The sequence below is a fragment of the Lytechinus pictus genome, chromosome 5 (genome assembly GCF_037042905.1).
Source record: "Lytechinus pictus isolate F3 Inbred chromosome 5, Lp3.0, whole genome shotgun sequence".
Classification (NCBI taxonomy): Eukaryota; Metazoa; Echinodermata; class Echinoidea; order Temnopleuroida; family Toxopneustidae; genus Lytechinus; species Lytechinus pictus.
The window spans coordinates 46,631,321-46,658,145 of record NC_087249.1 but is presented as its reverse complement, the minus strand read 5'-3'; the positions used below and the strand labels follow the sequence as shown (position 1 = coordinate 46,658,145).

Sequence of the window (26,825 nt, the reverse complement as noted above, 5' to 3'; positions counted from 1 at the left end):
TCGAATTAGATGATATCATTTTTTGGATTCATTTAATTAGATGGGGGAAAGAAAAATTACAATATTTCACTGACTTGATTTGAAGTCATTCAATTCTTTTCATTCGAGTGTACTCATCATAATAAAATAACTCTTTTTCTTTAAAAAGGTTAGTATACTTCAAGACCTAAATTCAGATCTTACTATCGTTCCTATTTTTGTGAACACAAATTGAAACAAAGAAATCTCATAACCTAAATCTTTAAAGGTACCATACCGGTACATGTACCTTTTCGACATAATAGAGCTAACTTCAGACAAATCTTTGCTTCAACTTGTAGATACGATACTTGTCGATTACTTTAGCCAAAAATGAATACTCACCAACAAACTCAGAGAAGATCGAACACAGAAAATGATCCTGGAAATGAAGATCACGATCATAAACACGATGGGAAAGGTTGTTGCTCTGGTAACAAAGCTCAGCCGAAGCCGATGGATATTTTTCAAGCTGTGAAGTCGGGGTAAGAATAATATATTTAGGTCGATATTATGTATGGTCACTGAAATGGTCGCTGGGCCTGGTGTCTCTCCTCGGTCCCACGCGTATGATATTCTGCTGGCCCGATTCTCTATTTCAATTTCAGCTCTGCCTCTGGCTTCTGGCTCTGTTTTGTGTTTGCTTGTGCAGAGCCAAAGCCCAGAGGTGTGTTCACTGTTTTATTCCGTGTTAATGTTGATGTTAAGCCTAAGGTGCATGAAAACAAAAGAAACAAAACAACTGGACCATGATAGCGACTTCCAAAACCGCGAGAGGGCGCGCTCTTTTTGCTGACTCAAAATCGCACATGGAAAAATGTGATGAAATTCGTTGCATGACACTGCATCGAAATTTGCTTGCTGCTCTCTGTCCTTTCCCCTCGGTGATCAGGTGCCATCATTTTCTAAAAATAGATCATTGGCCGGTTCTGTTGGTAGTGGTACCAAACACACCCGGCGATGAAGTGAATTTGTGCAACAAAATGGGATGGAAAAGTTTGAGTAAGTCGAATATTTATCGTATCCATTTGTCGTTAATACCACGTCATGTCGATTGGGGAAACCCTTATCTCAACAGCTATGTATATTGTTTTTTAATTATTTTAGCGGAAAAGAAGAAATTTGAGCCGGAATCGGCATATAGGCCTATATATATTTTTTTGCTTGCGCCTTTATAGCGGTTTGCCACTTATTCGCTGCCGTGGCGCTCCCGGGGAAACGCGCTGCTCTGTGCGTAAGAACTTACCGTTCAGTAAGTGTCTGCGCCGGTGTTCATCTCTGCTTACTACGACTTCTTAACATCAGCAGAATTACTCCCATTCAAAATAATTTATCAAAATCGTCATATCAGGTATGTAATATTATTTTGCTGAAATATATATCTACTGTCTTTTAAGGTGAGACGGTAAAGAAGTCAAGAGATTGAAGAGGGTTGATGTGTTGTGACTGTTTGAAGAGTGATCGTGGGTGTGACTAGACAGTTCATTGTTTATTTTAAGAGAGCGTTTTTTTTTTTTGGGGGGGATCTTTTTATTTCAGATTTAAATGCCCATGCCCCTTCCCCCATTTTAAAACAAACATAATTTGTGCCGCTCCTTTAAAAAAAAATTAATGTGGCCCATTTTCAAGTGAAGGAGGGGGTGGGGCACTAGGGGTTCCGGTTCTGGGGGATCTTTTTTATCGCTTGTCAAAATTTGTTGTAAATGATGCGAGGGGTTCTTTTTCTTATTTGGCAATCGGTCAATTTAATTTTTTTCGCCATCATACTTATTTATTTATTTATTTTTTTTTTCTCTTTTTCTATCTTTTTCCCCCTTTTTTAATATTGTTTTTTTTTACTGTTGCTTGTTACTTTTGTTGTCTGTTGTGATGATTTTTTGTTTGCTTATGAAGAATTACTGGTGTGAATTTTTAGTTATATTGTTTCCTCATCCTAGCACTAGCTTCTAAGCTTCTCATATACATGTATGTCTTGTAGACTATGCCCTCATTTGATTTTGTTTTGTGGGGGGAGGGGGAGTGTTGGAGTATTTTTTTGCAAGAGAATAATGTGTCTTTAGAAAAAAATATTACTATTCATTTTAGTATTTCTTGCATGTCAGAATACAAATTTGTGTGCCCCTCTCTTTCCCATACTTGCCAGTGGATATTGTGAAAAAGAAAAACAATATTGCATGGAGAACATTTAAAAAAAACTTATCGATTTATAAGATTTGGGCATTAATTAATAGTAAGTGTTAGAAACAATTGTAATCATTTAGAGCTCAGGGTCATGAAATATGATTCAAACTATTTTTCTTTTCTTTTTCATGGGGGGGGGGGGGGTGTTCATGCATGATGCAGATAATCAAGATTACCTAAATTTTGGCTGATTAACATTTATTTATTTCAATTTTTTCATAGATAATTTGCCAGTGACTGGAATATATAATTTGTCGGTATTAAACAAGAAAAAATCTTATGTTTTGGATTTCACAAAGCTATGACTACTACATTGGGAAAGTTATGAACATAAATAGATAAAGACAGTTTTCATTCCTTTCTCAATCCTGTAATGCAAGGTTGCAAGCTTATACAGTTTGCACACTGGAAAGTAAAAGGATTTTCCCCCTGAACAGAAATATATCATATGGCTGACTTCATTAGTGAACACTGCAAACAAGCTGGAATCATGATAGGATTATTAACACTTTTATCTCAATGTATATATTTCAAAAGGCATAGTTGTAGAATTAATTCAATTATTGAACAAAGGATTTTGTCAGGCTTCTATGTACAAACCGTTGGACATCTCCAAAACTTAGTAGCGTAATTTCTTCAATGCATTTGTGCAAGTAAAAGCTGAAGCGAATGAAGAAAAACAAAATCAAGATGGATAAAATTGAACTTTACCTGCATGAAGTTTAATCTTCCAACAAGTACATGTAGCTCTCAGGGTTAGCTGATTTAAATCACTATATTTTTTTAATCATTGATTCAAATCACTTCCATTGAAACATGTACAAATGATTAATTTTTTTTTTTACTCAAAAGAAAAAGATTTTATCAACTTTATATCATCGAAACAACCCTTCATATTTACTGAAAGTAATTAAAACCAAGTCAATAAAATAAATTTACTCTTGCAAAACCAAATAAAGAGAACACTTAAATTACCCCTAGCTACTCCATATTCCCTGAAAAAAATTTCTTTGATAGAAAACAAAGTCCTTGTTTCTTTATGCCAAAATCCAAAAGGGTTTTGGAGGACAGTTTTATTATTAAAAAGGTACTGAAAAATACAAGAGTTGATCAGTACAACATTTAAAATATTCAACTTATAAATCTGAACAGTTTTCCATATTATGACACTTGTGATATCTTCTTCTTGAGTATATCCCACTCTCCATGCCTTGCTATATAACTAGATATCTTTTGTCTTTCTTTCTCTGTGGCTGAGGTGTAGTCATATCCACATTACTGACACCTGTAGAGAGAACAAAATAATACACAAAAGATATAAAACTAATTTTGATATGAAAGAAGATCAGGTATTTTTTTAATATTTAATTGTGGGGTACTATTTTTCATACAATTGTAAATTGTTCCTCTTGTACTGCCCCTTGGAATTGCCCCTCCATTCTGCATGATGTAGCTTGAATGCTAGGTTCACAAGTTAAGACTATTTCCACAAAAAAAGTGAATAAAAACAAATCAAGAAGAATTATTTGGCCTAGCAAACATATATACATGTAACAGAACAAAACAGATATTTTAATCAAAATAAGGAGATTCCTAGAGTAAAGGCTTAAAAAAGAAAAGTAAAAGAATTTACATATTGATATCGATATTTCAAGATTTTACCTAATTCTGTTTGAACCTATGGACTTTTTGAAGTGACTGGCATTAAAAATAATGTGCATTATTCCTGGATAATTCAAACTATAAAAAAAAGACAAAGTATAGCATGATTAGCATCATTTCATTTTTTCATTCTAAGTGCATAAAACAGTGGTTCATGTTTGGTTTTGAATAAATTGACTCATTCATCAATCCATCCATTCATTCATTCATTCAAAGTTTCATTCATTCATTCATTCATTCATTCATTCATTCATTCATTCATTCATTCATTCATTCATTCATTCATTCATTCATTCATTCCTTTTTTCATTCATTCATTCAAAGTTCATTTAAAGTTCATTCAAAGTTCATTCATGTTTATCAACAATACTCAGCACATGTTGTGCATTCCCACACATGCATGTGTTATGCGTGTGTATAGACTGAGTGTATAATGTAAGGATTACTACACGCGCGCGTGTGTAAGCTTTGCATAGACTGTGTAGATAACATATGCATGCATGCTGCATGCAAAATCACAAAGTGCGTATGCCTGTTCATGTAGTGTTTTGTGTCATAATTATGTGCTAGTTTTTGAAGCTTGAAACAGTAATATCTTGTCTTGTAGTTGGAGTTATGATATGAATGGTGGCTTAAAATCTTAGTTAGAGTAAGCTCTTTCTTTTGATATGTGATTCATTGATTTTTTTTCAATATGAAAATTTTATGCAAGTCCCTAACCTACACGTGGAAATCCTGATATTATATGTTTCAAATCCCATAGCATAGGCCTATGGCTACATGCATGTCAGAACACAAATATATCAAAAGACATTCTTTCCTGATGCTATCAGAATATGGAACTCACTCCCAGCAAAGATAGTTCAGTAGTTCACAGCACCTCCCTCACGTCTTTCAAGCAGGAGGTGCACCAAAGGAGGCTTCGTTAAGGCCTCTTCTTTTTAGCTGCACATAGTTTTGTCTCCGGTGCGCAGTCCAATGTACAATTCCTATGGCGCTCCCGCAAGCTCCGTGAGGCAGCTGCAATTCACCTCTAAACAGCGTGCGAACGCTGTTGAGTTCGCAGTTCCATTGAAAACGCATGTGAAAATAGCGAGCGTACACGTAACGGCCGCACTTAGGGTGCTACATTTTTAGGTGTTGCCATATTTTTCATGTTTTTTATTATTTTTTCGATCTTAGCATTGACTTCGGGAAAAAAATGGCGGCCGACATCGGCTCGCGAAAGTGCTAGTTTTCACAGAGGACATGTTTTCAAATCCACAAACTTCGGGAAAACCGTGAAAAATCCACTGTTTTAGACCCCTTGTTTCTTAACTACGATGTTAAGAAGTTCCAATCAGTAGAGGCACACGGCCAATATGGGAGACTCTCTCCAATAGGGGAGACGATCTCCCACATTGGAGACTTGCTTTGCAAAAGGACAAAAGAAACAACACCAACAAAAGCATGATTTTTTCCCGGGGGGGGGCCACTTACATTGACGAGTGGATACCATGCGCGACCAAAAAAACATGTAAAAAAGATGTCTTTTTCAAGATAGGGCACGTTACGTACGTAACGTGATAAGGGTGTAAAAACACAAAAATAATGAAAAAAGGGTATCTATTTCGCTAGGAAAGCTACGTGTTTAGGGTCAAATTTGCGGGGATGATAAAACAAAATTAAAATGTTGTATAAAGGATGTCCTTTTTGCCCCAACACTACGTGTTTAGAGTCCCGATTTGCACGAGGAGAGGAAGGTGGGGCCGTACTAAACCAAATGTGGTGTACGTAAATTAGGTAAAACCGGCGACCGACGGACCTGTGACACAACAATAAAATATCGCTGTATACTTGTTTAGGGGTTCATTTCAGGGAATACTTGCCAAGAGTATAGTTTTGTTTCCAATACTTGTTAAGGGTATGGTTTCAGACGCCAATACTTGTTAAGGGGTGCATTTTCAGAACATGGAAAATACGTGTTTAGGGTGCTTTTCGAGACCCCGTGGTCGTGCATGGTATCTACTCGTCAATGGAAGTGGCCCCCCCCGGGATTTTTTCCACCCAAAATTTTGTCTCACTGAGGTCAGAAGCCCATTTGTTTTGTGTGTGATACTGCGGGCACTTTTTACTCTGTCAGCTGTAAATGAGCTGATTTTAGCAGACCATCGGCATCACATTTGCGATCAATTACGGTGTCGTCGAAACTCGAAAACATTGAAATTCAAAAGGGACAACTTTTTTCTAATTTTTTGTTCAAATGAATAGTCAGAGAAATTATTTTCAAAAGTAGATTCGAGTTGAAATCCGGACTCTCCTGTGGATGAGTGACACCAACAGGTTGGCTCCCCCCCCCCCCGATGCCCTGTGTGATATATACAAAAAAATAGGTTAAGGTTGGGGGAACACTGTTGATTTTGCAAAGAGAACAAAGATAATGCAAACAGTCAACCTTGGTGCTCTGTCGCTTGGCTCATGATTTACAGCCAATCATGCAATTAGGATTCCTATCCATTTTAACACCTTCAATTTCATTTAGGAATTATACATTTTTGTAATACAAATTTTGCCATTACTTTCCTACTGTACCTGTAAAATTCTCATGAAGGAGTATAATCTAATTGTTCTTGGTAAAATATGATGAGGGAAAAGGTCGATTCCTATGTATTCAGATGTCCCTACCATTACTCTATTTAGCAGTGGTAGGATAGCTGATATAGCTTTCTCGTTTTCATTTGATTATTTTTCAGGTATTTGATGAGAGTGCAGGAGCTGTTGGAGCTAGAAGGGCCTAGTATTTTCACAGAGCAAGATGATAAAGGTCATACACCGGTCCACTGGGCTTGCCTTGGTGGACTCGCGAACATTGTCAGGATCATGGTCCAGTGTAAAGTCCCTTTGGGTAAGTGCATGTAGGAGCGTATCATGGCTGCCGTGTGAAAACCTCAAGGGATGATATTCTGATAGCCATGGTAAAATCCTCGTCTGCAGGCACAAACCCTTGGTTTTCGCAATTCGCGTAGTACATAATGCAGAGTCTGAACTAGTCAGACGAGATTCACTGTGTACTGTGGCTGGCTCTTATTTGACACAGAGAGGTAGTTTGGAGTCTAGTCTTCACTCTAGACATGGTTTGGGTTAAACTTAAAGTGTGTCAAATTTGAGTCTGTCCTTGCAGACTAGTAAAACCCTGAGTAAACTTAAACCAAACTTCTATGGAATGCCAATTGTCAACTCATACCTCAAGTAAAATTTATCCTAATCTTGCAGCAAAAATTTGCAAAAGAATGAATCCCATTGTTAAATGAGAATAATAGAATATCAAAATATAATGAATTTGATTAATTGTGTGGTACATTATCTTTGTCATGAATACAAAACATGTAATGTAATGCCCAGCATTCCATAGAAGAAGTGGGCGTTAAAGTTATAGTTTATACTGCATATTTACTTGTTGCCCCTAAAAAGTAGCCCTTAAAATGAAGAAATAGTCCCCCTCCCAATTTTACAATTGTTTCAGTGTGGTGAAAAAGATAGTCCCTAAAAAATAAAAATTATTTCCTATCCTGATTAAATGAACCGGTTCACAAAGTCCACTTGTGCACTGATATCCTTCTCCGACTTGGGTGGTCTTCATCGATACAAGTAGGCTTCACTGTATCCAACAAACTTGACCCTTCCATATATGGCTCCAAATGAAGATTTACGAATGTTCTCTGTTCTACAGATACCCAGAGTAAGAATGACCTTGGTGCTAGGCCGATCCACTGGGCATGTGTGAACGGCCACATAGCAGTGGTAGATATTCTTCTCCAGGCTGGTGTAAATATAGATACTGTAGATAATAAGGTATGTACAGTCTATACTTCCCTCTGTCAAAGTGTGGGCATAGATGCCATTTGTTTCTTTTTTGGTGCATATTTGTTCTCTCTCTTTTTTTTTGTGGCCTTGAATAAGCCGTTCCTCATATTGGCATGTTTGCTCCTTTTTTGGTATGAATAAAAGGCAATAAATTTTTTAATCTTTTGTTACATTTATGGAGTATGTGCTATAATAAGCATGATCCTTTACAGTGACATGACACATAGATTGCTCTAACCCCTTGCTACATATTTTTGATGTACCGATATATATGTATATGTATCTAAAGAAACCTTGGTTTTATGAAAAAATACTATTTACCCGTCCTATTCCTATGAATACTTAGTTGTTGAAAAAGGTTGGTGTCTCTGAACATTTTGATTTTGGTTAGAGTAGATACCTCAGTTTTCCATTTTCTAAAGTACCAATTATGTGTTGTTTGCCATTCTAAACATTGAATTCTGTGTTCTTCGATGAGTCTGCAAAAAGCAAATTTGTTTGTGAATAGAGAATATTTTAGGAAACCTTAATATTCCATGCAGATAAAACAACACTTTCTTGTAGGTAGAATCATCATAACACACATTTCATTTTTAGAACTAATTATTACCACAGTCTGTATTTTATTTTTAAAAACACAATTCACCTGAGCAACAGTTTCCTAAGGTGAATATCCCCATAACAGCGGTCAACTTCTGCATTTCGTAATAAGTTTATCATCATGAGAGGAATGATTTCCCTGGTGGGTCACAACTTTCCTGTGATCAATGTGGATAGTACAGGGAAGAATTCATCAGTAGAATTTTAAGTGAGATGCCAGGAAAACTGTAACAGGCTTATAATCTTTTTACAGGAGCAGTCAGTCGGCAAGCCCCTGTGTTAATGAGCAAGATTTATCCAAGTCTTCTCGTGGCTGAATTCATGTCCCTCCAAAATCTCGTGAATTGTGAGACTTTCTTTCTCAAAGAATTTAACCACTTTTTCCTTGAGTTATATTGATTATTTTTATACCATGGGAAAGAGTAAATGTTACTCTTTTATATTGATCACTTCTTTTGAATAAAATATTTTGATAAATAAGTGAATTTTTAACCTGAAAAGATGCATCAAACAGAATTTTCTTCACTTGCAAATTGTGCAACATTTTGCGTTTTAGGCACAAACATTATTTATATCATCAGAAAGCTCAAACTCTATACTTTCTTACAATATCACTCTTGATATGTGGCATCTTTTAGATGGGTCAGCAGCCAGCTTTTTCCATCAAGATGCAAGACGAGATTTCTGAAATTTCTGAGTAACATAAAATCCAGAGTTCTGATTGTCTGAATAATGTTTTCAGAACAACTGGCGCGGGTAATTTGATGAGATTACCACGTGGTGAGTGTGACCTTGCAGAGGCCCAGTGTGGGGAACGTGGGTGTGTGGTCTCTATGACCAATCAGAGCGCAGTATTCTTGTTTTTGAGCTGCTAAATGGGCCTATGAAAAGCTGGCTGCTGACCCATCTAAAATACATCTTCTTATAAAAATTATTTCATATTAAAGCTTAGATCTTCAGCTTTATCATGATTCAAGAATCATTTGTGCTCAAACAGAAATTAAGTGTGAAAACAACAACTTTTGTTGCATGAAAAAAATTATTTTGTTTCATGTTTTAGATCAAAGTTTTTTCCTATATTACAACATCCTTTTAAAAATCCAAACACATGACCTGAAAGAATGATTCTTCTTCTTTACAAAGATACCAAAAACATGACATTTGGTCAATATTTAGAGCAGCAATGGCCAAATAAAAAGAGGTGTTTTGGTTAGCACCAAGCTCATTAACAATGCAAAAACCCTCTAGTCATGAATATCACTTGGATAAAAGAAGCTACTTTTTCAGGGCTTGCCGACTGACTGAAACACTGTAATAAATGCATGTTATTGAGACCTCTATTTTTGACCAAACTCTTGGGATTAATGTGAAGGAGTAATGTCACATTAAGGGCGAAACTTGCATGAATGTAATAGAAGTAATGGTATTTCAGACATGCCAACCGTTCCATTTTAGAGTATTTGTTCCTTTTTTTGCTACGAATATACCAATACTTTTTTTTATGGTTTGTTACTTTTTTTTTTAAATTTCAGATCATGTAGTATTTATTATTCAGTGTGCGGCACTAGCGCCAGTTTGACAGTCCCAGACCAGTAAATATCACTGTTGGGCCGGAACCTTTTGCATGAAAAGAACAAGTAAATTCTTGCCTACGAGTACATGTTTAAATTGGTGAATTTTCAAGTTTGGAAGTATATGTAGAGTCATTTCACATGTTTTTTCACAGATCTCACTACAACAGGCTGGCAATTGTTATGTTGAGACAAATTTGTAAAAATACTCTTTTTTTGTCAAAAAATACTTTTTTTTCCTTCTAAGATTACTATTTTGTTGTTGTATAATGTTGGCAGGTCTGGACTATTTAACAGCAACTGAAGCAAGAGAAAAATTATGAACAATTTGATGGATCATTTCAAGCTTTAACCTAATATTTTAACCTACCTTTTTCCCCAGGGCTGTTCACCTCTGATCATAGCTTGCCAGTACGGCCAGACACAGCTCTCTGGTTACCTCATGGGTAAGGGGGCAAGGCTTCAACTCACCGACAGAGAAGGGGACAATGCATTGCATTGGGCTGCATTTAAAGGTAATCATCGCCTAGTTGATTCCATTTATTGCATCCATAAGCAAGGAATCAATATAATCCAGTTTCCATGTAGGAGCTTTCATGTAAAAAGAATGTTTTTTACATGTAATTTTCACTCCTTCTACAGGGTTCTTTACTTTAAAAGGAAATTCAAAGATGATAATACAATATAATATGATATATATTATATCGTGTATGATACATACAATGTATTGTATTAAAAATATATATTATATTCACTTGCATGTATACACATATATATTGTACATGTAGATATATCCAAAATGGAAAAAATAATGTCCAACAAACTTAAACAAATTTTCAATCAGTTGCAAGTCAATTTGGGGACCCAAAATAAATCATTAGTTTGGGAATTACTAGTAGATATGCACTGGAAAGCTGGTCTGCTTGTTACACCAAGAAGTATTTTTATTTTTTATTTTTGCATTAGTTACAATTGATTTATAAGTAGTGAATTAACAATAAATATTTGCAATTGATTGTAAATATTTAATAATAATAATAAAAATCCGCTTTTATACAGCGCTTATACATTGGAACGACATGTCCAAGTGCTTTACAGATAGATTATTACCCCAGTCATTGGATTCAATCTGTCATTCCCGCACACAATGTATGCACATCCTCCACTCCCTGGGGGAGTATTCCAGTCAGTCGCCGGTGAGGCGCACACAGTACTGGACAAGCTAAAATGACTTTCATATCCTACCAGGTACCCATTTAGCACCTGGGTCGAGAGTGGCAAAGTATGGATTAACGCCTTGCCAAAGGACGCCAGACCGCGGTAGGATTTGAACCCACGACCCTCTGTTTACAAGGCGAGAGTCAGAACCACTACACCATGGCTCCTCCACAAGCATTTACTAGCATCACCGCTTAAGTATATTTGAGGATCAGAGTACTTTCCCAGTATCCATCCTGCAATTCAATACATGTATATTGAAGTATACATATATTACAGTATATGCCATGAAACCCTTTTATTTGCCGTATTACTCTTTTTTTTTTCATTTGTCTTGTTTCATCTATTTCGTAGGTTTCTGCGAGCTGACAAGATTACTCATTTATTCTGGATTCAACCCAAGACAAAAGGATAACTATGGTCAGGTAAGCCGGACTTCAGGGGAGCATTTCATTAAGGACTTGTCACACGTTTTATCCGACAAGTCCCGTTTTATCCAACAGTTGCCATAGTAATATTGCTCCTCATCCAATCAAAACCAAGGAAAGTTGTTTGATAGAAATTTTATGAAACACTCCCCAGGTTCAGGGGGCCGTTTCATAAAGCTGTTTGTAAGTTAAGAGTGACTTTGAGAACGACTGGCGATCCTTTCTTGCGGTAAATGATATTCCCCATTAAATGTTCATTGGTGATTATTTAGCGCGTAAGAAAGGTTCACCAGTCGTTCTTAAAGTTGCTTTTGAATTACAAACAGCTTTATGAAGCACCCACCAGGTCCCTTAAACACAAGATTTATGATTGATTATAAGGCTGGTTTAATTGCATTGATCATTATTTTTTTAAATCGATTGTACAAATCATGATATGCTCAATCATAAAGCCTTGTGTTAGTGGGCCCAGGGGACCGTAACACAAAGCTGAGCATTGATCCTGTAACATTTTTCTACAATCGAATACATTGACTACAATGTACCATCTATCGTGAATATCAAGCGTGCAATTAATCGCTAACCTTTGTGTTACAGGACCCTGGTCATTGTTCAATAATGCTTGTTTCCAATAACATGTATTATGTATAGAATTGCAACCAACTATATGATTCCAGTAGTTTTTTTTTCAGAAGCTTGTAATGTGTAAAAATCGAGAACAATTTTCCTGAAATAGGAGCCAAAGTCGTGTGCTTTGATTCTCAAGTGAAGGATTAAAAAAAAATGAAAACCCGAACAGTGACATACATGTACACATAGCAGAGAAAAAAAAATCAAGGTTGTAAATCATAGTTGTTACATATCCAGATCTTGTATAATTTCCCTTAATGGAATGAACTTTTAAAACAAAATAAGTATTGAAATAGAGTCATTTAAAAAATATAAAAGGGACAACAAGATATATGGTTATATATTATGAATTTGCTCATGCTTTTAATATTCCTTCTTTTTTTTTGCATTATCTATCACCAGACATACTGTGAATAATGTTACAAATCCAGACAAGCATATTATAATTTGTGTTGAAAACTTGTTTATTCTAATGATTATTCCCTAAACAGTACATGAAAATCTATAGCATTTACTGGACGCCATTCGATGATTAAAATGGGATTAATCTACCTGTACAAATATTGGGCTAATCTTCCTAACATAATCATCTGTGTACAATAGACAACACACATCACAGTTAGTAATTTGTTGAATCAGATCGATATTATCAAACAATATAGACCTTGTTTATTTAGTCCTCAGTGGAGGATAAATCTTGTTATGTAATCATACATGTACAGTGTAAAGCCAACTAAAAATATGCAAATAAGGAAGCAAAGTTTCCATGTTTGCCGGTTACGGGTAAAATGACTTTTTGTGACATGATTATGCCACTATTCTGCCCAAAAGGAAGCAAGTGACACATCGGTCAAATTTGAGTTATTGTTGTTATTATTGTTTGGGGAAGAAATGATCGTTCTATGGAAAGATATTGAAGAAAATATGCTGTTAAATTGCATTGATGCCTATGTAAATGACGAACACACATTGCTCATATTATAACAAATGATACTTTTGTAACTTGCTTCCTTTTGTCATAGTACGGCAGTATTGTAATATAAAGTATATGTAATGAAACTTCAGGTTCCAAAGTCAGAGGTCATTTAGGGGTCAATACATTTTTGAGGATCACTGAATAAGTTTCTCATTCCCAGAGGTTGGCAGGTCTGGTTTTATTATGTTTCGTCAAGTTCCCTGTTTTTTTTTGTGCAATTAGGATGCCTTTTCATAGTCGCAGGTTGGCAGCTCTGGGTTCCTAGTAGGATTAATTATTTTGATGTATCAGCTGGAGTTAAAGCTGGTGTGATGTATATGTAGTGTGCCATTGAATCGGCAACTAGCTAATTGGTGCTTTACAAATGCTACATGTAATTTTTTCATTAAATTCAGAGAACTAGAAAATGTTCGTTTGCACTATTTACCAGGTTGAACAATACATAGTGTTTAATAATGGTTTTATCAAAAGACGAGGACCCATTTCATTATACATTATAAAACAAATAATGCACATTACTCAGGCATTAATAGTAAATCATCTGCCCTCTTTAATCAGTCTATTTGCACTCTGCTTCAGTTAGTGTGTTTCAGACGGTTCCAAAGTTACCATCAGGTGGATAATTTGTACTAACGCCCTTGTAAATGTGCATTATTATTATTCCATACAGCTGCAATATTTCGAGTATTTTCTTTAACCTTTTAAATATTCAATCATCTTTCCCAGTAGCTTGACCTATTTTGTTGGTACAGATACATGGAGCTGCTCCTTTCATAAACTTCTCATTTTCTAGTGGGTTATTCAAGACTAAAGAATCAATCACTTTTCCCAGTATCTTGACCTAGATTGGGTTAATAGTTGCTCTTCTAATTATTTTAGTCTAATCTGATGTTTATTGCAGACCCCCCTTCATCTTGCCTGCATCAATGGTGACCTAAACACAGTCAAGATGCTCTGTGAGCAGGATGGCGTAGAGGTCGATTTAGAGGACCATAACCACAAGACACCCCTACTACTAGCTAAAGGACGTAACCATACAGAGATCATGGGCTACCTTGACAAGGAGACAAAGAATATAAAGAGTGTCATACCCAGGATAGATCTCAAGTGAGTATGCAGTAGTAGTAGTAGTAGTAGCAGTAGCAGCAGCAGCAGCAGCAGCAGCTTAGGAAATTTGCTCTCATGATAGCCCAAATTTCCCCTAAATGAATGCATTGGGGCAACTATCTTTTCAAAAGTCACCCAAGACCTGCCAGACAGAGCATTAGCCTTAAAATTAATTTTCTGCATAAATCAGAATGTATAAAATGCTTTTACAGCACAATTGCTTGTTTTACAAATATTAGCCCTTAAAATAAAAGATAAAGCCCCCAAAATTTTGCATTCGCCCTAATGTGAAAAAATAGTCCCTAAAATAAAAATTAACCTCCTACCCTGAGTAGAAATAGTCATAGTAATAGTTGTAGTAGTAGTAGTATCAGAAAAGCAAATCTTAAACAATTCTCAAGTCTGTTTACTCTGCTACACTTTATTTTATGAATATTTCTTCTAATTTTTCTGTTTTTATTAAAACTTATCTGTCATTAGTGTAAACTGCCCTTGTAATATATATTTTAAAAAAAATGTGCATGTAATAAATGCAGTTAATTTATAAATCTTTTACTTTTTGATTCCTTTACAGAACTATCATGTTTGGTCCCCCGGGCAATAGCAAGGCTCCATTTCTTTTCTTTGTAATCAGTGTACTATTCTGGGGCTATCCCATGTATGTTATAAGGGTAAGTTTATCCTTAGATCATTTTTATTATTTAAATCATTCAAGATCAATCCAATTCAGTTCACTTTGTTAAGTTAAGAAATCATACCTGAACAAAAATTTAAAAGTTTAAAATGATGAGGGTGTCCACCTTAACCCTAACTAGGCCGGGCTTTTTTGGCTGTTCTGTGGCCGGGGGGGGGGGGGGGGGGGTGATTCAACCCCCCCCTGAGATCTCGGCCGCCGATCTGGCGAGCGCCGCAAAAATTTGCACGCTGGTAGTGTGCAATGTAATCTACAAGGCTGTATGGTAAAATTTTCCAAAATATTGAGATTTTATTTTATATGAATAATTTATGCTAATTTTATGCATAAATCATACTTTTTGCTCTAATTCACTAAATAAAGCTCCTAGAATGCTAATTTTTGGTAAAAATATTCTTTGTAGCATTCTTAACAATCGCAATTGAAAAAAACTTCGGTTTGGAAATCAATTTCTCATGTATTATATTGTTTTATGAATTTCTTATGTATTTCTTTGTTTTTCAACCTTTTGTTTTTCTTTGTTTTTTTCACCAGATTTATTGCACAACCTTTTGGAAGCATAATTATGCTAAAATCAATTGATTTCAGCTGTTTAAAGCAAGAATAATCATATCTTTATGAATAAGATGAGAAAACTCAATTTGCATTGACTTTGTACACAAAATCACGTTTTGGAACAATTTTTGGTCTGACATGCACTTACGAAATGTTGCGTGATTTCGAAAACGTGTACCCGGACGTCGCAAATTTGGTCTCAAAAGATGCGCAAGACTTGAAAGTATAAACTCTGTGAGTGGCGCGGTAAAAAAATTTCGCACGGCGAAATGATCGCAGAAAATGTTGAGGGGGGGGGTTGATTCAACCCCCCCCCCCCCCCCCGGTCAGTTTAGGGTTAAAGCAAATGCTTGATGAATGGGACACTCAATACATAATACATAAGACTAAATAAAATTACCGAACATACTGCTTTAAAGTTCTGTTTATATTGTATATTTCTTATGTTTATTATTTTGTTTGCTTTTGCTTTCATAATGAAGAAAAATATTTCAAAATACTTCAATTATCATTCCCAGACAATTATGAACAATTTGAATGTCAAATAAGTTAATAAATTGGATGAGCACTGTTAGGGATTTGTTCCCCAGTTGGCTATCCATAGTTAAACCACAACCCGAGTTCAGAATATGGGCCATAATGTGGGAGAAATAAAAGACACTACAGGGTAGGAGGGTGAGGATCAGGAAAAGTAATTAAAAGATTTTCTTTGATTTTCTGTCATTTGGAGGGATATAGAAGTTGAGTGATATTGCGATTGATCAGTATTGTTCAATTTTTTAATCAATTAGTAGATAGATATTTTGATTCTCCCCGATTTGTGTTGGTTTATTTCCGATTGGTCTAATGCCAATTCTCGTCTACTATCATTTGGTCTATCAGCAATTCGTCCACTATCCACATGGTCTAATTGCCATTTCGTCCACTCAGCATTTCGTCTAATAACCAGCCGGTCCAATAGCCACTTAGTCCATGAACCATTTGGTCTAATTGGATAAGTGTTAATTGGGGGAAATGAATGAAAAGAAAATGGGTTTTAAACCAACTGGTTATTAGACGAAAATGGTCAGAGACGAACTGGTGATTAGACAAAGTCATTATTGGACCAAATGGTTATTGGAACAAATGGTTGTTAAACGAAATGTTAATGTACTGAATGGCATTAGACTAAATGAACTTGACCATGTGATGAGTGGACGAGTTGGCAAAAGACGAACTGCCAGTTTACCTTTGTGTCTTATGATTCAGTTACACCAGTTAAAAAATTCCAATGCTGATGCGCGCTTTTGTCACAGTGCGCCAAATTACGCCTGTTTGCCATGGTTAAATATGCTATTTTATTCATGAGTCCACTGTCTGAAGAATGGACTCATTAATTCAAAATAGTGGACTCATGAATGAATAACCACGGCAACAGGCGTCAATTTGGCGCACTGTGACAAAAGCGTGCATCAGCAATGGGAATTTTTAATACTGTATTCGCGGTAAACAAGCGTAATTTATACAGAAAATCTGCATAAACCATGGTTTCAATCGATGGTTTTAAAAACCACCTTTGTGAAATTGGGCCATTATGTCTACAGTTGATTGATCAGATCATTTAGGGGGAGGGGTGAATTAATTAAATAGCATTATTTGGTAAATGTACACCTGTTGGTTGAGTTTTGGTTTTCTCCATTGATGAAATGCCCATTGATTTTGTTGTTGTTGAAGATTACCGTAGGTTGAGCACATTTAGTCATTTGTTGTATGACTATAAATTCAACAACGTTTGTCTTCTCAGTGTTTTCCAGCCACATTTGCATCATATCCGGGTCTGCATATGGTCTTCATAGCAAACAATGTCTTCATGTGGTTTACGTTTTACCAAGCTTACACAAAAGATCCCGGCTTCTTGCCCAGGAATTCACCAGAATACGACCAGGCTATTCGACAGGTATGCTATTTTTATCATCAATTCTTATGTAGAAAATGTTCTACTGACTGTTGTCTTGCTCCTGGTTGTGTATGAAGAAAACACAAATAGCCCAACTTTTCACATCTTTTCCTGAGAAAAATATAATTAGTGACAATAAATTCCATTTTTCCTTAGGGTAATATGTATTAGCATTCAAACAGAACCTTGTTGATGCAATGATGGCCATTCAAATACTATTGTATTAAAATATGTTAAAATTGCACTTGGTTATCTTCATGCTCACAATATTAGACACAATGTTTGTACAATGATAGAAATACTTGTACATGTACAACATTCTCTCAACTTTTTCCTGTCTCGTAATCTGTGTAAATTTCATTCAAGAACTTCCAACTTTTATCAGCAAATATGAATTTGAATGTTGAAAAAAGATATCAAGCAAATTCTGCTTTGTTCAAAGGCACAAACTCAATTTCCCTACATTTATATTCCGTGGAAGCAGGCCACCTGCTTTTATATCCTGCACTACTTTTTTTTGTAAATAAAAAAGTGGTACATGTTAGATGCTATGTTCAGCAGTTTCAGTGTATGATGATTATTATAATCAAACCAAATGTGTATTATCCTATCCAGGTTGCCCAGTTTGATGAATGGAAGCAAGGGCAAAATCCACTGAGCAGATTATGTCATACGTGTAGACTGGTCAAACCATATCGCACCAAGCATTGCAGAACGTGTAACCGATGTGTCCTTCATTTCGATCACCATTGTCCTTACATATATAATTGTGTTGGTTTAAAAAATAGGTAAGATCCTCTAGTTTCTTTAAAGAGGAAGTTCACTCTGATGAAAAGTTTGTTGTGAAAATACCAAATAAAAAAACAAGTTTGAGTGATGAAGAGTTAATTCAATGGTTATCTTAGAGAAATTTGTTGAACTTATATTTGAAAGAATTTAGGCTTGGTGATTCTTTGATGTTATTATTGATAATTCCCCAGAGTCTAGGGCCTTCAAAAGTAAAAATTGAATTTGCAGGGATGGTCCGGGGTAGTGGTAAATGGAATTCATCTTGGTGGTAATTGAATAGCTACCGCTGTGATAATGTGACATGTCATTAAATCGTCTTCCACATGATAAAAAAACACACACGAATGTTATTGTTTGAAACAGAAATCAGAAACAGAAATCCCCTGAATAACCATTTTAGTCCCAGCTTCAAGCTTTTGCTTATTTAGGGCTTCCTAAATCATGTTTTGTTTTATTGTACCTTAGAATATTGTATTTTTTCTGTTTTTTTCAAAATGGTTTGCCCAATAAATAAATGGATATAAAATGGAAATTTTATCTCATACTCTCTATATCTCTATGCATGTATATTTATGTTAATTTAAATGATGACAACTTATATGCACTTCCATTGTCCTAAAGCAAATTTGTTATACATTTCAATATGACAGTCCAGCATGACCACGACCATATACAAGTAGCTTGTCATTTTGAATTAACTTTTCAGTCCCTCGGAGATGGAATTTCAGTCATATGTCCCTTTGTTGCTTACTATCAAGCATTCATGCTTTCTTATATAAGCAGGTCAAATAAAATGCCCCCACCCCTGACAGTGAATTGCCATGAATATTGAAGCATTACTGAGTAGGGTTTATTTCTTATTGGTCTAATGCCAATTCGTCTAATTACCATCATCAATTTGTCCACTATCCACATGGTCTAATTGCCATTTCGTCCACTCACCATATTGTCTAATAACCAGTTGGCCCAATAGCCATTTAGTCCATAAACTATTTGGTCTAATTGGATAAGTGTTAATTGGGCGAAATGAATGAAAATGAGAAAATGGGTATTAGACCAACTGGTTATTAGACGAAATGGTCATAGACAAACTGGTGATTAGACGAAGTGATTATTGGACCTAATGGTTTTGGGACTAAATGGTTGTTAGATGAAATGTTGATGGACGGAATGGCATTGGACTAAATGAAGGTAGATTATCTGATGAGTGGACGAGTTGGCAATAGACGAATCGACAGTTTACCACTGTGTATCACCTCTACAATGATCAGTACTGTTGTTATCCCCCTAACAGAACATACTTCATGGGTTTTACGACTTCGGTATCAACAATGATGATTATGGTAGTGTATTTTGCTGCAATCCTATTAAGGAATGAGGGATGGAACTGGCTTTATCTTATCGGTATCATTGAAGCCGTATTCTTTGGGATCATCGCTACCGGTCTGTGCTCAATAGGGGTGAGTTGTAAGGGATTGAAAAGGTGACACAACATTTGCTCCCGGGGTTTTTTGCTCCGTCTTAATATCGCAGAGGGTATAGGGTTAAGAGTTCGAATTCTAATAGAGTTTTTGGTTCAGAATAATATAAAGATTAGGATGAGGGTTTATTTAGGTTAAGAAGTTAAGTTTTATGTTAAGATTTTCCATTGGAGCACATGTCGCAGGAGCAAATGTCTTGGAAACGATTGAGAAAATCTGATCTGAGGGGCCTTACATGCTGTCAGTTCATGCAATTATGTTTCAAGAGAAAAACCCTGCTTTTTGTCTCACCTGCAAAGCAGAGTGAGACTATAGGTGCCGCTTTTCCGACGGCGGCGGTGGCGGCGTCAACACCAAATCTTAACCAAAGGTTAAGTTTTTGAAATGACAGCATAACTTAGAAAGTATATTGACCTACATGTAGTTCATGAAACTTGGCCATAAGGTTAATCAAGTATTACTGAACATCCTGCCTTATTTTCAGGTCACATGACCAAGGTCAAAGGTCATTTAGGGTCAATGAACTTAGACCATGTTGGGGCAATCAACATCAAAATCTTAACCTAAGGTTAAGTTTTTGAAATGTCATCATAAATTAGAAAATATATGGACCTAGTGCTTGAGTTTCAGGTCACGTGACATGGCCAAATTGGGGGTATCTGTTGAATTACCATCATAACTTTGAAAGTTTATGGGTCTGATTCATGAAACTAGGACATAAGAGTAATCAAGTATCACTGAACATCCTGTGCGAGTTTCAGGTCACATGACGAAAGTCAAAGGTCATTTTAGGTCATTGAACTTTGGCCATTTTAGAGGTAATTATTAGATTGCTGTCATAACTTTCAAAGTCTATAGATATAGTGTATTAAGGACGTTCCACAGTTATGTTTGTGCGCATTATGATCTGCGCATAGTTTACACTCTGCGCGCTGACGTCACAATTGATGAACAGGTGACTAATTAGCTGCGGGTATGAGCTGATTTTTCTCATCTTCTGCACTTTAACTGCAGATCCGATGCGTTATTTCATAAAGCTTAAAAATGGAATTATTCCATGGACCATTCAAAAAAAAAATCTCTACAATTTCAAAATACTTTACTCTGCAGTGCTGCCAAGAATCACGAATATTACCCCGAGTTTGAATAAATGGTAGAGTGGTTTTGATTTTTTCTTCACATAGATACAAAGCATTCGGCGCATTTTTGGTGTTTTAAAAAGCACATTTGCTCTGATAAAAATGCTGATAGTTTAAAAACAAGCACATGAACCTCTATTTCTTAATGTTTGTACCTCTTAGGTATACCTTCCTCTACAACTCTGGTGAAAATGACATGGATTTTGAATAAAGTGCAGCATTTATTGTACGTTTGTAGTTTGTTACTGAAATTTCAAATTTTTTAGATTGGGATTTTGTTATCTTTTACGCCATTTTTAAGAACTGACAGTGCTGTAAAACTAAAAATTGCAAACAAATAGCACTATAAATAGATTCTCCATTCTAATTATACAATTATTAACTCTCTTGCGAAATTTGATGACTTTTACATGTATTTTGACTGAGTAATAGAGGTTTAAACTCATTGTAGTAATCTTGGGCGGTCTAAAAATGCCAAATTCTTTTGAATGCGCAATTCTTAAGAACATCAATTTGGGTGAACTTTGAAGCTCTATAGCAAAAAATCAAGCACATGGACCTATGTTAATTTTTGCATATTTCGAATATTAAGGTTCTAAAGTATCTATGTGCAAAGTTTCGTGAAAATGACATGGATTTCACTTTAACTGTGGAACGTCCTTAAATGTGGATAAAGGGGTAATCAAGTATCACTGACAAGTTTTAGGTCTCATGATCAAGGTCAAATATCAATGAACATAGTATTGTATCATTATATGAATGGTGTTTTTTGTGAATAATTATTTTATAGTAGTTTTCAAAGTCAGCACTGCTGCTATATTGAATCGCGTGATGCAGGTGAGACCGCCAGAGGCATTCCACTTGTTTTTCAATAAGCATCATTGGATGCTTTGCGTTTTGTAAAGAAGTGACTTTTTTCCCTACGTAGTCTTTTGTGTCAGCTTGAACATCCATTTGGACACTTTGACTGTCGTCCTCATTATTTCAGCGATTAAGTGACTGATGACATGTAGCTTTAAAATCTCAGGTGATTTCTGTCTGATCAAAAGATTTGCAATTATGATTACAGCATTACCTGCAAGAGAGAGAATAAAAATTAGATCCTAATGAAGGTAAACAATCCCTTGAAAGCTAATTCAATTTGAGATTTAAAGATCATTTGATGAATTTTCAAGATTTTGGCTAGTCAATAGCAAGACCAGAAGACAACTGAAATGATGTGAATTTGTTATCTCCTCTCCCTAATTCTCCTCCACTTCCTACTCCTTATTTCCCTTCCTCCTCAGAATCTTCTTGCTCCTTCATTGTTTCTCTCTCCTCGCTATTCCCTCTTCAACCAAGTTTCACATATCTCCATACTCTCGATAACCACTCTCCCTGCATACTTCTTGTCCCCCTTTTTTCATTCTTTTCACCTCTTCTTCCAAACCTGTGTTACTCTTCTTCTCTCCTCTTATCCCATTTTCCTATATAACCCTCTCTCTCCTTTACATAATTTCCATCTCTTATCTCTCTATCATCTTTCTTTCCTTATCCTCTTTCTCCTCATCTTCCCTCCCTCCCTCTTGCTTTCCCTTCTCCTCTCCTTCTTTACCCCTGTTTCTTATCTTTTCCTCCTGGGCATCCCCTTTTCTCTTTAACCCTCTCTCTCCCTCACCCCCTCCCCCTACTCTCATCGATGTATCATTCCATCTCTCTCCTATTCCTTTTTCCCCCTCATGTGCTCTCTGTTCTTCTCTCATCCTCTTATCCTCTTTCCTTATCCCTTCTCTCTCCTTATCCTCTGCTAATCACACCTCTCTTCCCTCCCTTTTAAAAAATTTATTTTATTATTTATTTATAGTTTTATAGTTTTACTTACATTGTCAGTTACAAAGCTGCTCTCCACAGCAGCCCCCTGTCCTCATAACATACAATTTCTGGTTCATGTAATTGAATCAGTAGGGTTTACATCAATAGCATAATTTCCTATATGTATAAATATAAAAGAACTTAACTGAATAAAAGAAGAGAAAACAAAACATCTTGAAATCAAATCAATAAATCATGATGATTTCAAAAGAGAGTAAAATTTAGCAAAAAGAAAATCAATATGAAGTTGAAACAAACTTTAATACACTCATTATTCTTAAACAAGAAAATGAAAATAAACCAAAAGCAAACTCTCATATATTACCAGGCTACATTTTAATTTTTTCTTCAGATATTTTAAATTGTCTCATAATTTATGAATCTCCCTTAATTTGGTTTCTCATTATCTCCCCCCCCCCGATCCAGTGGTACATGGCCGTGGTCAACATCAACACCAACGAGCGCATCAACTTCAAGCGATACAATTACCTCAAGGACGCCAGCGGGAACTATCACAATCCCTACGACAAGGGCATCCTCCGCAATCTTGACGACTTCTTCCGGGGCAAGAACCACATGACAGACGAGGAGGTTGACCAGTCTAGAATCTATGTTGTATGATATTACCACCTGCTAATAAAACTATATTTATATTTTGCTGGGATATTGTCGAAGTCGGCCTTGAGGCCACGTTTTGCCAGCCTTGGCTTCGGGCCAAGTCACATGTACAGTATCTATGGGATAAGGTTTTCTCCAGTAGACTTGAGACTCAGAAGTGCTGGCCTCGATTACATCCCTGATCGTTATTCTCTACTGTTTATCAGCCCATACATGTACGTACCAAGGTCCCGTTTCATAAAGACTTGATTTAATCAACCAATTAACAATTTCTACAACAAGTCTACTACTGTATAAGCTGTTATTTTCGCGGATTTCGCGAATTGCCGATCGGCCGTGAATTTAACAACACACAAAAATATTGACACATTTATTAGTCAGTGCCAATATCCCCGACAGCAAAGCTCTCCTGTTGAAAACATTCTGTGTAGTGTAAAAGTGGAGATATGCACCTCTATATGTACAAAAATAAGGTTTAGAAAGTACAGTTATTGATTCAAAAAGTTAGCTAGAATTTAACTTCTTTTATTTCGCAAACAAAATCAGAGCCTAAACTATTTTCTTACATAATTTTTATCAATATTTATTCACTCACTGTAATATTACAATGTATTTTCCATGAAATAATTTGATTTTATTGTCATCTGATTGACTATATACACACATATTGGCAGCTATTTGCATACTCATTAATATTCATAAGTCACATGACCAGAGCTTTCAGATGTGTAAGATTCTGTTCACAAAATTCAACATTTTTGCACTTTTACCAACTTTTTGAGAAATGAATCTAACAAAACACAAATTCCAAAGATCGCTTAACCCTATGGATTACAGATCAAACTGTGACATGATGAATTCTTAGATCTAAAGGTAAAATAAATAGAAATTTAAGCCACCTTTTTCCACTTTTTGTAACTGTTTTTATAGGGACATATTTGTGTACAAAACACACATCCGCAAAGTGAATTTGAAGAGTATTGATTTGCACATGATTTGCACTAGTTTTGCTTCTTTGAAATGCAGTGGAAGTGTTTTGTACTTCTTCCGATCGCGAATTTAACAACCCGCAAGCGACTTTGCTCTGTAGGCGAAAATAACAGCTTGTACAGTATCATCCAATCAGATTGGATGATTTCAGTAGCTTTAAACTGTTATTTAAATTTGTAACAAGTTTTGTGAAATGGACGCTCGGACGATGCTATGTTTTTACTGGATGATGTCACAGAGAGCAACTTGCTGTTTTGTAGCCCTTTTGTACGGTAAAACGGCTATAAAACAGAGAAATAGTCCAATTAGTTTATCTCCATAGACTTAAGTTCATGAAACAGGTACAAATGGCTAATTTTGTTTATTTTACACAGCTTTGCTCACTCACTGCGTGTATTTTGTACTACGCATATTTATTTTAACCTTTTATTTTTGCTGGTATCTTATCCCCCTGACCCTTATTGCAATGGTATATGAGCTGAGCATGATGCTATATGTTGTATTTGGTTACTCTATGCAGATCTCTGTGCCCAGTTTTGGTAGCTTAGGGGCTAAATGTATGTGCTAGTATTTATTCTTGTTCTTTGAGAATGAATCCAATATTCGGTCCTCATCTTTTCCCTGTATCATGAGCAATGGGGGGGGGGGGTGGATTGGAGAGGCTCTGTCACCACGAGATGGACACAATGTTCGTACGTGACCTTTCAAAATTGGCACCAACACCATCGTTCATTTTCAAAATATCCAAAGGAAGTAATTTATCATGTCCCACCATATATATTGCCTCAGATATTCTATTTTCCTGATAGAAGATGAAATATAATATACCGTTTACACATATTAGGGTGTAGAACAATATAGCCTTTCCCCTTTCCCACTGTACGTGCATACATGTACATGTACATCTGCTGGCCATGGAAAGCAAACCCTGTTACATTTTTTTTTGGTACTACATGTAGCATGGTGTCCTATTAATGGCCATGATCCCCTGGGGCTTCAGATCCACCGCAAAGGCCAGTCTTTCATGGGAAATAACATCCCCCTTTCCTCCCTGATGGTTCCTGTGAGGCGTTTTATCAACAATCAAAGTCTGCCAGGTTGCCAAATCTGAGAACTTTCCTTGGATTTGATTAGCTGAGAAACACATTGTCTCTGGGCTGTTGAAACCTTGTATCTCAAAATTGAAATGTTTTGATGACAGCTCAGAATAAGCTTGATTTTAGAGTATAACATGGGAAGCAGCCTCCCTTTGCCTAGGAAGGGTTCTTTACAGGTATCAGGAGAATGTGTCACACAATATAAGAATGTCACCATTGCCATACATGTATTTTGAAACTTCAGCTTTTTCTAAGCTGCCCTCAAAATACTTACATTTTGAGATACGAGGTTTTAACAGCCCAGCAACAATGTGCACCTGACTGTTACTATGGTAACTGTCAGAATTTGACAACTTCCATGAATCTAGCGTAATATTTATTTCCAATTCAACTCATCTTCCATGATTTAAAGTAATGCTAAAAACCAGAGATGCCGCTATATTTTCGCCCATAGAAAACACCTTTTCATGTAGGAAGAGGTAATTGTAGATGATCATTAGACATTTTCTTATCTCTGATAAACAGAATGAAAAGGCTAGATGTTATTCCATGTTTTATTTTAGTTAATTTCAGTGGTGTGGGACACACATCCCCAATAAAAAAAAAGATAAAAAATTGAAAGATTTGAATAACTTTAATTTTTGTTGCAGAAAAATTGATGTTTCACTTCAGGAATATGCTAAATTAAGTACTGACCACAAACTAACAAGGGATGTCATATAATCTTGCATTTTGCAGGTTTGTTATCGTGAATAAAAAATGTTGATCTTCTCTCGTGTTGATCATTTACAATATGCAAAATATTGCAAATAGATATCTGGTATTTTAACAGAATCTTTTAATAAAAGACTTTGAATATATTTCTAATAGTGGAAGAGGCATAAGAACAGTCAAGAATCCAGAGATCAACACGTGGTTATTTTACCTAGTAATAATTCATTTAAAATGACAAATTTTTACTTATTTCATTTTATTATGATTAATATTTTTATTATTATTTTGAAGGGGTTTGATACTGAGACAAAGTTTTATGGCGAACGGGGTTTGCGCATGAAGCGCCGGAACTCTGGAATAGTATCCCACACAAGTTGATACAATTGGGCAATTTAAATCTGCATTGAAAACATATTTATTTAACTGAAAAGAATATTATCAAAGCATTACCAGAAGCTTCCCTCATCTTTTCCTTTTTTTTCCTAAAGCGCATTGAGACCTTTGTAAGGTGTAATGCGCTATACAAAAGCTGTTCTATTATGATTATTATTGAGTGTTTGTTTACTATGGAAAATTATATTTGAACCTTGCCATTTTATTATTTCCTATTGAAATTGCAAACTTCTAATCTCTTACCTTATTCAGCATTTACCCCGTTCTACTGATATTTATGCACTACGAGTATATGTATGTGCAATTTAAAATGATAATCTAATCTTATCTCGAG

General features: G+C 35.8%; 1 protein-coding gene across 1 annotated transcript; it reads left to right on the top strand.

Annotated features, from left to right (window-relative positions):
- Positions 1-342: 342 nt before the first annotated feature.
- LOC129261337 (uncharacterized) lies at positions 343-26,825 on the top strand. The gene is made up of 11 exons (XM_054899404.2): positions 343-503; positions 6,594-6,745; positions 7,571-7,692; positions 10,258-10,390; positions 11,448-11,518; positions 14,029-14,234; positions 14,809-14,905; positions 17,267-17,419; positions 18,035-18,207; positions 19,503-19,668; positions 23,106-26,825. Exons 1-11 carry the CDS (start codon positions 352-354, stop codon positions 23,298-23,300), a joined length of 1,620 nt encoding a protein of 539 aa, XP_054755379.2. The 5' UTR covers positions 343-351; the 3' UTR covers positions 23,301-26,825.